At 41.6% G+C, this 13,085-nt stretch overlaps 1 protein-coding gene across 1 annotated transcript; it reads right to left on the bottom strand.

Annotated features, from left to right (window-relative positions):
- Nucleotides 1-11,953: 11,953 nt before the first annotated feature.
- LOC147063149 (uncharacterized) lies at nt 11,954-12,709 on the bottom strand. Its single transcript, XM_085959994.1, has one exon. The coding sequence runs from the start codon at nt 12,707-12,709 to the stop codon at nt 11,954-11,956; it is 756 nt and encodes a 251-aa protein (XP_085816120.1).
- Nucleotides 12,710-13,085: the final 376 nt, after the last annotated feature.

Genomic DNA, 13,085 nt, shown 5'->3' with positions numbered 1-13,085 from the left:
GCTTGGAGAAGCTCACGTCGCGACATCGTACGTTGGTCACTCCAGAAGCGATTTAGACGTCAACATGAAGGAGCCCAAAATGGCATATCTCAGACGCGAAAGAAGGAGCGCTGAGAACAGGGTTCTCGAGCGCTGAGAAGAAGTTGCATTGAAAATCGGTTTGCCTTGAGCTGTGGGAAGAAGCAGCGGTAAAAAAAAAAGTACCAGTTCAAGAAGGATAGACTCCTTTTAGAATGGAAAACTTAAGCTACATCTAGGTCTGGCATCAGTCAGGATACCATAGAAGTGGAGGTAATCTGAAGAGCCCCACCACACTAGATAGTCGTAAGCGTGCCTAGTCAGCACCAATAAATCTATCGTTTCTGCCCATGCGACATGCTTACATGCAAGGCCCGCGTAGGGAGACAGAGGATTAACTGTCTGTTAACTAGGAAACAATTTCTCAATGGAGAAATTGTAGGAAATGTAATCAGCCACGTAGCCGACGGCCTCATCAAGGATGAGTTTCGTCAAAACTGTAATTTGAATACCGAACAAAGTCATATTGTTGACAAATAGATCATTTGTAGAATTGTATTGTGCAAAACTCTATTGCTTAAGAAAGTTTATATGTGATACAAGGTACCCCCCACAGAAGGATGGATGAAGGAAACAAGGAGCGCCGAGGCGACGTCGGAAAGCGGATCCACCGCACACTCGAGGGTCTGCACTGGATTGCCATCAGCAGCTCCGCCACCTGCCCCGTCCAACCCACCTGACTGCACCATCTCTTCGCCATAAGATAAGCAGAGAACGCCCCCGGCAGGAAATTGACGATTATGACTCAATTTCTTCCTGACCAAGCGGGTGATGTAACGAGGAAGCTCGTCATTTAGAGAATCCAATTAATTAGTTTCTCAACTGGTTACATTCAACGCTACTAAGAAACATGACTGGCCGCTACGGATCGGCAGCCGGGTCTAAAAGGTGGGAGGGACGCGGGGCGGTGGCAAGGAGCCGAGCCGATCGGATGTTTCGTTCTCTTTCTGCTTTCTACCGTTGCGCGGGGCGCACGCATCGTCTTGCTGGTAAAGGGTAAAGGTAAAGGGTCACGTGGTAAAGGGAGGACATACAAGGAGAACTCTGTCATGCCACCGAATGGCGGAACCATGTAAATATGTATTCATCATTGTCATCATTATCATCATGTGTTGTGTAGGGAAGGATTTATTGCTGGTGACGGAGATACTCATGTGAGGATTTCCGTCCATTTAACTTCTTTATAAACTGTTCTATATCATCGCTGGACCAATTTTTTGCATTAAATGTTGCCGCGTCACAGCGATCAAACTGTATTTTTCTTTCAATTATCAACCTAGAATCCCACCAAACACATGGTCTTTTGCAGCTGTTTCCCACCGAAAAAAAAGCTTGCTGGCATCTACCCTGTTGGACGGAGGTACCTTAAAGGTTCGATGAAACATGCAAACCTAACTAAAGACTCTATGAGAGTGTGGGAATCCGTGCCATGCGAGATGCTTCCCGGCGTGGGCTTAGCTGCTCTGAATAGCGGCAGGATCCACTCCCTTTGAGATAGAGAATCTCATGCTCTACACCGGAAGGTGGCAAAGGCAGGTGGATGTGGGAGCGTGGTCGGCAGGAGCACCACCAAAGTTATATGTCCGACGTAGGTAAAGTTATTAACCCTCATTTAACTACATTCTGTACATATGAGTATCAGTCTTGTATGTAGGTAAGTAATTATGTAATTAACATTATTATAGGACCTTCAGTTGAACTATGTTACATAGTATAGGTTTCATTCGATTAGGTTATGTTCGATTTGGTCATTTTAGGTTTGAGTTGGCCACGTTACCGTCGACTTTGTCTTCTGTGCTCGCTCAGATACAAACGACCGTTTTCGCGCGCCACCTTCTCTTTACGTTCATTCGTTTTATATCGCAGTAATAGTGCGTGCAAACAGTGCTGAAGGTGAAAGACAATCTTTTTTATACATTTCCGAAACGAAAACATGATTATTTTCGTTAGTTTAAATGTTTGATTCGGTCTCATCTGATCGGGTCGCGTTCCATTTCACCAGGTTAGATTTAATTTGTTTTGATTAGGTTATGTACTTTTATGTCAGGTTAGGTTTGATTCTGTTAGTATAGGTTTCATTTGATTAGGTTATGTTCGATTTACTCATTTTAAGTTTGAGTTGGCCACGTTATCGTCGACTTTGTCTGCTGTGCTCGCTCAGATACAAACGACCGTTTTTGCGCGCCACCTTCTCTCTACGTTCATTCGTTTTGTATCGCATTAATAGTGCGTGCGCACAGGGCTGGAGGTGGAATAATTTTTTTTTATACATTTTCGAAACGAAAACATGATTATTTTCGTTAGTTTAAATGTTAGGTTAGGTAAGTGTCACCACCTACCTGTAGGTAGGCGTATCCGCATTATAAATTAGGTAGTAATAAGCCGACATGTAAACCTGATCTCTAACTATACGGCTTAGTAAAATGCCTAAAACGCTTCCTTGTCTAATCATATATAATTGTTTGTCTGTTCACAGGTTTTGTATTACCCGTTCGGTATGTAAACATATCGAACGGGGCGTCGATAGCTACGAACAAGGTAATATAGTATGCAAGAATGATGAATGTAAATTTGCCTTGTTCCATAAGATAAAACCTGTGATTATGTAATATAAAATGTTAGATATAAGTTTATTATGTAATAGTATATTAGTATAAATGGGGAAAAATGATTGTCAAAATATAAAGAGACGAATGCAGTAGCGAGAGATTATTATAAGAGCATAAAATATAATTAATATATTATGTAATAGTAGGAAAGAAGAAGAATAACTGCTAATATAACGAAGAAGAACGCGGTAGCGAGTGATTAGTACTAAAAGTGTATGTAAATAATAAATATGTCTTGTGGAACACACTAATCGAATAATATTTCAATCCGTAAACTCGTTAATAGTATATTAATAATTATAGAATCAATGTATAACATGGCAACACCAGCCAACGCGCGGGTATGTGTGCGCGTCGGTGTAAGTATGTGAGAATGCTGCGAATGGCCATACTTAAAATTATAACATGGCAACACCAGCCAACGCGTAGATATGTGTGCGCGTCGGTGTAAGTAAAAAAAACTTATAACTTCATTAGAGCCTTTTGAATTTAATTTTTATGAAATATTGTTCGATTTTTGTGTTCAGAATTAGTATATTTATCGTCTGTAATATAAAACATGAGGAAATTTGCATATTTAAAATGAAAATAAATTCTGGTAACAACCGGCGCGGGCTTCGCCAATTTCTGATCAAATGGATTAAAAACACGACCTTTATGCAGCTGTGCGGTGTAAAAACAGCGGCTAAAAATAAGGCAATGCGGGGAAAATATTGCCGATCGATATACTCTTGCACATTGGCACCAAATTTCCTTTGCGAGAGGTAGTCTCTTGCTATTTTTTGGAAATAGTAAACTATTATTTCATATTACTATATAAGACGTAGTTTTAAGACCAAATTGTAATTATTATAAATGTAAAATTGTTAAAGGTAAAGGCAACAGACAGGTTTACGTCGTAAAATCACAAATATTTATGTGAGGGTCGATGGATGACAATTACCGGGCCTATTATTATGTCAATAGGTACCTAGTAAGTAGTTGTAAATGCTTGTAATTTAAACGCTAATAGAATCGTGTGTTTACTCCTGGCATAAGACAAAAACCGCGAGTTTATGCCGGAGATAGCTATTTAAATGCTCTAGATAAATTCATATAAAATTCATAGAATTAGATAGACGATATTTTATAACGTCAATATATCCATCCACGTGCACAAAATATATTATCTCTTAATACTTGGTCCTTCTGACAATCCAGTAAATTCTTATTAAATAAACAAGAGGTAACATGTAGTACGAGCTAACGATAATAGTAGAATCTTTGGTCACCCCTTCTCATTATCTCTTTGGACCAATTAGAATAAGGGATGCTGCTATAAAAGAGGACGCATCCGAGAGATTTTTATCAGTCTACCGGATCATCCCTCGGGAACAACATCTTCTCTACTAGCAGCCTCTCTTCAAACACTCTGGACCAGTCTCATCAGTCTCGCCGCGCATCTCTTCGCATTCTGAACGCTGAAGTACTACCCGGTGAGATTTTCGCATCCCGTTTACTTACGGGTGGGAAATATCCCTCACGGTCGAACTCTTTTTTTTTTTTTTTTTCTAGATGCCTTTATGGATACCTCGCATTTACTATCGAGGTTTCTTAAAGACTTTGGCACGCAAACTACTCTACTTGATGCTAGTCAAATGAAAATTGTGCCGGCTGAGAGAATATGCCTTATTGAAAACTGTTCTTCTACCCGCATCGGGTATTGCTGATTTGAATTCGGCCAGGGCCTATGATACCGCCTTGCAAAAACCCTGGAAAATTCTTAGTAGCGCATGGCGGAGGTGATTCTGATGAATATTTTGTCGTATTCATTGGGAACTGAGGACTGCAATTTGTAGTCGAGTTTTTTCCCGTGGTAAAAGAAATGTCGCATTGGACTAATGTTCTAAGTATATACTTATCCTATCTTATATGATTGCAGTCACTGGATCTGAAAGGCATGAATCATCTTTACATGTCACCATTTATTATTTTTATTCTTTTTATTACATCAATACAGAAATTAAAAAGAGCATCTCTTCCGGCCTCGTTTGCCATGGTCCCCGGAAGGTCTCGAATGTCCGCATCTGCCATCTGTAATAAAAAGTTCAGGTTGTGCCGCTCCTTGCTAAAGATTTGACAATCTAGGAGTAAATGTAAGACGTCCTGGTCGCTTCCGTCGTCGCATGGACACTTTCCATCAGATGTTATTTTAAACCGGTGCAGGTATGCTCGCATGACTCCGTGACCTGTAAGAATCTGAGTCATCTCAAAACACAGTCCCTTATGCACCCTGACGTCTCGTGCTGCTAAAATTGAAGGTAAAAACTTTCGGGTCAACTCCCCTGTCGATGAGTTTATGTATCGTGAGTTCCATTCGTTTTTCACCATGTCTGAAATTGTAATTTTCGCGGACTCAGAGGAAATTTGTCATAAGCTACCGCGGTCTTGGGTTCAAAGGCACCATGCCAAGCCAATTTGTCAGCTCTTTTATTTCCTTCTATCCCAGTGTGTCCCCTTATCCACTTGAAGTGCACCTCGGGGTGGCGCCGTCTCAGTAGAGCGGACTCGCTGTGAATAGAAAAGACACTCGGATTAGTAGACAACGGATTTCCAATTGCTTGGATTGAGCTTTTGGAGTCCGAATAAATACAAATACTATGGTTTTCGGTGAGCTTTCGCTGAATTGGATCTGAGCCTGCCCACTCCAGAGCGCATTGGATGGCATAGAGTTTGGCCTGCATTACCGTACAATAGCTGGCAAGGCGGTACTTACGAGCCGCTATCTCACCGCCATTAATGTATGCCACAAACCCTGCACCAGTACCGCCATCAATTTTGCTCCCATCCGTGAAAATCGGCATGTTATTGCATTCGTTGCTTTCCAACGTTGCGGGATAAGAAATCACTCCAGAAAATAGTCTAGCCGGGTGTGGCAGCCTTCTATAGTCCACCGGTTTTTCGTAAAGCCTGTCGTCAGGCAGAAAACCTGCGAGGCCCTCCTCGCCCTTCTTAGCTCTGTAAATGAGAGCGATTTGTTTTAAACGTAAATATAGAGGCATAAGTCCTGCTAGAGCTTGCGTTGAATTGAGCGAAGCCGTTCGGTAAGCTCTGCATATTCGTATCGCTAGTGCTCGCTGAACCGTATTGAGTTTTTTTGCTATGTTTTTCCGTTTGGCAGCTTCATGCCATATGCTGGCCGCATACGTGATCATAGGCTCAATAGCACAAGTGTAGAGAATTTGAAGAGCTTCAGAAGATACACCCCATGTGGGTTTGGCCATTCTTGCTAGTTTGAGCGAAGTCACCGCGGCTCTTTTGCAGATGCTGTCCGCATGCTTTGACCAATTTAGTTTGTCATCGATTACAACCCCTAAAAGTTTAAGATCCCTAGAAAAAGATAGAGGTTGCCCATTCATCACCAGCGAAGGCGGAGAGACGCGCCTCCTACTAAAGAATAAGGCCTTCGTTTTCTCCGCGGAGAAAGACAGTTTGACCTTCCTTCCCCAGGCCTCGACGCTCTCCAGCACGCTGTTAGTCATGAATTCTAGAGAACCAAGTTCTTTGGATTCCATAATCAGCAATACATCATCAGCAAAGGCCTGTGCGTGTACATCTTCAAGAAACGGCATAGAGAGAAGATCGTCGAGAACTATGTTACACAGTACAGGGCCGCAAGACGAACCTTGTATGCATCCCTTTGATGTCTCTTTGGTAGCAGATGCTCCAGCATATTCGACGAAGACTTCTCGGTCGGATAGATAGTTTTTGATGAGCCTGAAAATGTTAGCGGGACAATTTTTAGATTTCAACTGTTGAAGAAGATATGGCCACCATGCGTTGTCAAACGCGCCTTTGATATCAAGAGATACCGCCACTGCGAGCTGACCATCGCGGTTAGCCCCCCTGATTCTATCAATTGCTGCATGAAGCGCGTCTTCAGTACTCTTTTGAGGGGTGAAACCGTACTGGTATTCGCTGAGCAGATGTTTAGTCTGAAGTTTCCAGGAAACTCGATTAATAAATAATTTTTCGAGTACTTTACCGAACACGGGCAGCAATCCGATGGGCCGATATGACGAGACGTTAGCGTAGTCGTCCTTTCCCGGTTTGGGAATGACCACCACTCTAGCTACTTTCCAGATTTTTGGAAAATGACCAATTCGCAAACAAGCATTATTAAGAGCGACAACTATGCTAGGAACAGTTAAGAATGAATTGAGACAGATATCCGCCGTGAAACTGTCGTGTCCCGGAGCTTTAGCTGGATTGAACTGCCTCATTGTTCTTTCAACCTCCTCGAGAGTGAAGTTCTCGTCGTCATCTTCCTCTGAAGGAATCGAGGCCGCATTTCGGATCAATGTCTGTTGCTCCGTTTCGTTTGCAATACTGTCGTCTGGAAAAAAATACGCAAGAAGAGCCTCTGCAGATTCGAGAGCCGAAGAGGTCATGCGACCGTTGATTGTCAGAGTTTCAGGCGGTTTGAATGCCTTACTTTTGAGCAATCTCTGAAGACTAGACCATACATTCTCTTTTCTTTGAGCCGAGCAATGGCTCTTCCAGCTTTCTAATTTCGCTTTTGCAATTGCAGTTTCATACTTATTCTTTGCGGCTTCAAAAATCTGTCGAGTGAACGGCCGTTGAACCACGCCTGAATTTCGAAATTTTGTCCTTGCTACTCTAAAAGCCGTCTTCAGTGTATCCAGTTTCGGACTCCACCATGGATTACTTTTTCTTTGAAATCCTTCGCCCGAAGTGCGCACCATCGTGCTCTCGCATGCTGACTCGTTCGCCAATGACCATTCTTTGACAATGTTTTCGAGCTCATGTGCGTCTGTAACGCTATCCAAACTATCTACAGTGATACCGCGATCCTGAATCTGGGAAATAAGTGCAAGCCCAAAATCTATCCAGTTAGCCTTGGACGTCTTAAACAAACCTGGTCGCTGTTGATTGACATTTGAAGTTTTGTTTGCAGCGTAGCTATCTGTGGCCTGTAATGAAAAAACAATCGCATTGTGGTCGGATCCCAACGCTGCATCACGACATACTCTCCAATTTTCAACTCTGGTGAGCAGAGCGTTGGAACACGCCGTAATATCAATATAGCTTTCCAGCTTACGAGTTCCTCTGATCGTTTCAAACGTTGGGACAGAACCCTCGTTTAATACGTTTAGGTCGTGCTGTGCTAAAAAATCTGACACGGCTGTGCCTCTGCTATCAGTACGTCGACTGCCCCACCAGATGCTCTTTGCGTTTACGTCGCCTCCGAGTAACAGCCTGTGACCCTTTGAAGTGTTCATTAGCCTGCTCATGCCGGTCAGCGATTCATCGATGTGCACCGATGGCACGCAGTACAGTGATCCGACCAGTAGCGTTTCTCCTAAGTAGTCGAGTTCTACAACAGCGCCTCTTGAACGCTGAAGTACTACCCGGTGGAATTGTTTCATCCCGTTAACTTACGGGTGAGATTAATTTCTCGCGTATTCACCCGCAGTAAACGTGTCTGTCGCCTCACCTGCATCGTACGAATATTGTACCAGAAATATAAACGGAACGTGTACATTGGAAAAAGAAAATAAACAGAGTTATAAGCACACTCTCAAGAGAAAAGAAATATCGTCTTTATTTTTATTAATAACCCCTCACCGACTGAGCTAAAATACATCAACGAATTGCGCAGTGGCGTATCGTTGAGGGGGTGTTGTTATAAGGTGAGGTTAGGTTAAGTTAGGTTAGGTTTTTTTTTTGTTTTTTATATGGGAGTTGCATTTATTATTGACCTTGCTTATTATGTACAAGGTTTGTAGATCTTCAATTGGAGTTTTCTTTATTTATTAGTCTTTTTTCTACTATATAGTGTTGGGATCAGGAGGGATATACTGCTGTGGGTCTTAACAGGAACTTCTCCGCATTTGCTCTTGTGAAGAGGAAACCACAGAAAACTCTTCAGGAGAAGACGGACTGTTGACAGAAATCACCAGGCCTTCCGTTTCACTTGAAGAGTGTGGGGCATTTTGTGTCCTGGCTTCGTTTATTTTGCCAATATCCTGCACTATTTTAATCATGTATGATACTACCTTTCGTGATAGTTCCTTGTGAACTCAGTGACTCCTTATCCAGCCGATGTGCACGTTCTGTTTTCTGCATCGTGGTTCCTGGATATCAGTTTTAATGTCCATGACAATAGGATTAACCGAATTTCGGTCCGTTATTGCATGGACGCCTGATTTGCAGTCTGTCAAGATCGTTATTTGTTTCCATCTGTTTGGTGATTTCTTCAGAACGTAGCTCAAAGCTTCTCGGATCGCCAGGAGTTCCGACTGAAACACTGAGCAGATATCGTCGAGCTTGATCTTTCTCGACGGCAACTCTTTCACGCCATCGTAAGGTACAAATGCTGCACCCACTTTGCCGTTCAAGAGACTGCCATCAGTGAAGATTCTCAGCTCATTCTGCGTTGCCTCAGGCAGAGTCTGATCATAGTATCCATGGTCAATCCGGTTGCGTTCCGAGGGATGAGGGAGTGAGAAAAAGTCTCCGGTTCCCTGGTAGACTCTGTCTTGCGGCAAGTCCTGCAGGGTGAGGGCCTTCTTTACCTCATATGCTTCTGCAAGCTGCTTGATCCTCAGGTCAAGTGGCATGAAGCCGCTCAAGACCTGAGCAGAAAAAAGAGAGATCGTTCTGTATCCTTTGCAGGATCTGATGGCAATTTGTCTTTGAATGGAGTTCAGTTTCTTACGGTTGACTTTTTTCTTTACCGCGTCCGCCCACACGCTGGAAGCGTACGTTATCAGAGGCTCAACAGCACCTCAATATATTTGCTGCATAACCCCCGGCGACGCACCCCATGTGGGTTTGGCGGCTCTGATCAATTTGTTCGTGATGCTTGCAGCCTTTTTACAAATGTTGACCAGTTAAGGTGGCGATCTATTAAGAGACCGAGAACCTTAAAGTGATCCACGTATTTTAGTTGAACTCCGTTCATGTAAATGTTTGGTTGTCGGTCCTTTTTTCTGGTAATATACATCGCGTTGGTTTTGTCTTCTGAAAAGTGTAGTTTGGCTTTTGAGCCCCATGATGTGATGAATTTCAACGCCTTGTCAGTCATATTTTCAAGCTCTGTCGTATTGTTGGCTGTAGCAATCAATAGCAGGTCATCCGAAAATGCTCTCAGTTCAGCTCCAGGGCCCAAGTCCTCCTGAAGAACATCATCTAAGATGTAATTCCAAAAGCTCGGTCCGCAAGATGAACCCTGAACGCATCCTTTGGTCGTAACCTTCTGGAGCGTGGCATCAAAATGTGACAGTATGACTTACCTTTGTTGATGATAGCTCTTCACTAGCGTAAACAATTTCCGAGGGCACTTCTTGCTTCTCAGCCGGCACATTAGAAATGGCCACCAAGCATGATCAAAGGCTCCTCTGATGTCGAGCAAGATTGCTATGATCATCTTTTTGTCTTGCAGCGCAGTCCTGATTTCGTTGACTGAAGCGTTCAGAGCTTCTTCTGTTGATTTCTGTTGGTTAGGTTAGGTAAGTTAGGTTAGGTTTTTTTTTTTTTTAAATTCGTTTATTGAATTCCTTGCTTTTTCGTACAAGGGTTATTACTTAAGTATTACATTATTCATATTTCATTTACATAATTTACAGTTAAGCACAGTATTGTAAACATAAAGAAAATATAAAATATAAAGAATATTAAAATATGTGTTAAAGTAAAAAGTTAAAGAAAAAAAGTACAGAGATATATAACATATTAAAGTATAAAATATAAAAGAAAAGAAAAGCATATATAAAAATTTGTGTTAAAGTAATGAGATAAAAATACAGAGATATATAAAATATAAATAATAATAAAGATGTGTTAATTAATGATATAAAAAGCACAGAAATAATTTTAGTTATTATAACAGAGTAAAATAATAGTATATAATATATTGATATGAGACTGTGAGGGTGTGTGCCTTCTGTGTTGTGTTGTGTTTGTGTTTATGTCCCTCCGTTTACTGTCTTTGTTTTTTTGATCGCTTTTGTTAGGTATTCAGTGAATAGTTTTCGTGTTGTTTTGTTGTTGAGTATTTTGTCTGGTTTTGATAAGTCTATTGTGATGTTTTGCTAGTGGCACTGTACCCCGAGGGTCCACCATTCTTTCTCAAGTATTGGACAATCGGCCAATATGTGTTTGACTGTCTGAGACACGACTCCATCGCATGGACAGTGATCGTCGGCTCTCAGTTTAAACCTTTTCAGGTAGGCTCTCATTGCCCCGTGGCCCGTCAGCATTTGTGTGAGTTCATGATTGAGTGTGGTGTTGTGTGTGAAGTGTTTTCCTGAGTTTATGTCTGGTATGAATATTTTTGTTGTCGATCCAGTGGTGGATTCAGTGTATCTTTTGTTCCATAGATATGTGGTGTCATCTTCTAATTTCCTCTTCGCGAACGTGAGAGGGAATTTCGTGTAAGTGGTGGGTCTTTTGTCTGTGGTGGCTTGTTTTGCGTATTTGTCTGCCTCTTCGTTTCCGGCTATGCCAATGTGACACCTTATCCAGATGAATCTGGGGGTGATGTTTATGTTTTTCAGGAGTGAGCATAATGTCAGGCAGGCTCTTACGAGTGGGTGTGTCGATGAAGGGTTTTGGAGAGCTACAAGACTCGATTGGCTGTCAGAGTATATGATCACCTCGGTGGGGTGATGTTTGCTGGAATTAACCAGTGTCCAATCGAGGGATTCTCTGATGGCTAGCATTTCTGCCTGAAAAACAGTGCAGTAGCTTCCAAGCCTTAACTTTCGTTTTGTAATAAATGCTCCACCTTTGTAAACGGTTAGGTTAGGTTAGGTTAAGTTTTTTTTTTTTTTTTAAATTCGTTTATTGAATTCCTTGCTTTTTCGTACAAGGGTTATAACTTAAGTATTACATTATTCATATTTCATTTACATAATTTACAGTTAAGCACAGTTTTGTAAACATAAAGAAAATATAAAATATAAAGAATATTAAAATATGTGTTAAAGTAAAAAGTTAAAGAAAAAAAGTACAGAGATATATAACATATTAAAGTATAAAATATTAAAGAAAAGAAAATCATATATAAAAATTTGTGTTAAAGTAATGAGATAAAAATACAGAGATATATAAAATATAAATAATAATAAAGATGTGTTAATTAATGATATAAAAAGCACAGAAATAATTTTAGTTATTATAACAGAGTAAAATAATAGTATATAATATATTGATATGAGACTGTGAGGGTGTGTGCCTTCTGTGTTGTGTTGTGTTTGTGTTTATGTCCCTCCGTTTACTGTCTTTGTTTTTTTGATCGCTTTTGTTAGGTATTCAGTGAATAGTTTTCGTGTTGTTTTGTTGTTGAGTATTTTGTCTGGTTTTGATAAGTCTATTGTGATGTTTTGCTGGTGGCACTGTACCCCGAGCGTCCACCTTTCTTTCTCAAGTATAGGACAATCGGCCAATATGTGTTTGACTGTCTGAGACACGACTCCATCGCATGGACAGTGATCGTCGGCTCTCAGTTTGAACCTTTTCAGGTAAGCTCTCATTGCCCCGTGGCCCGTCAGCATTTGTGTGAGTTCATGATTGAGTGTGGTGTTGTGTGTGAAGTGTTTTCCTGAGTTTATGTCTGGTATGAATATTTTTGTTGTCGATCCAGTGGTGGATTCAGTGTATCTTTTGTTCCATAGATATGTGGTGTCATCTTCTAATTTCCTCTTTGCGAACGTGAGAGGGAATTTTGTGTAAGTGGTGGGTCTTTTGTCTGTGGTGGCTTGTTTTGCGTATTTGTCTGCCTCTTCGTTTCCGGCTATGCCAATGTGACTCCTTATCCAGATGAACCTAGGGGTGATGTTTATGTTTCTCAGGAGTGAGCATAATGTCAGGCTGGCTCTTACGAGTGGGTGTGTCGATGAAGGGTTTTGGAGAGCTACAAGACTGGATTGGCTGTCAGAGTATATGATCACCTCGGTGGGGTGATGTTTGCTGGAATTAACCAGTGTCCAATCGAGGGATTCTCTGATGGCTAGCATTTCTGCCTGAATAACAGAGCAGTAGCTTTCAAGCCTTAACTTTCGTTTTGTAATAAATGCTCCACCTTTGTAAACGAGAAAGGCTGCCCCTACTTTTTCATCGATGCGGCTGCCATCTGTGTAGATCTCCAAACCCGTTGCGTTGTGTTCAGTGAGTGCGCTGTGGTCGGTGGTTTCTGTGTGTTCTATGTTTTCAAGGTGTCTGGTGCCTGGGTGGGGTAGTTCTGTGTAGTGTATTTTGTTTTCAATGTTCTGTCAGTTGGAAGATGTTTGGGTAAAGTATGTTGCGTTTTTATGCGGTATAGTTCGGCGAGTTGTTGTATTTTTAGGTCTAGAGGGGTGGTGTTTGCCAGTACTTGGGCGGATGTGAGTGATA

This window comes from Rhyacophila brunnea, unplaced genomic scaffold (genome assembly GCF_057557595.1).
Source record: "Rhyacophila brunnea isolate RB1 unplaced genomic scaffold, BYU_Rbru_1.0 scaffold_9, whole genome shotgun sequence".
In the NCBI taxonomy this organism is placed as follows: Eukaryota; Metazoa; Arthropoda; class Insecta; order Trichoptera; family Rhyacophilidae; genus Rhyacophila; species Rhyacophila brunnea.
Note: the sequence above shows the minus strand (reverse complement) of the source record. Positions and strands in the feature narration are given on the sequence as shown.

Coding starts and splice junctions, on each gene's coding strand:
- LOC147063149 (XM_085959994.1), bottom strand. CDS start 12,709: ATGCTAGCCATCAGAGAATCCCTCGATTGGACACTGGTTAATTCCAGC.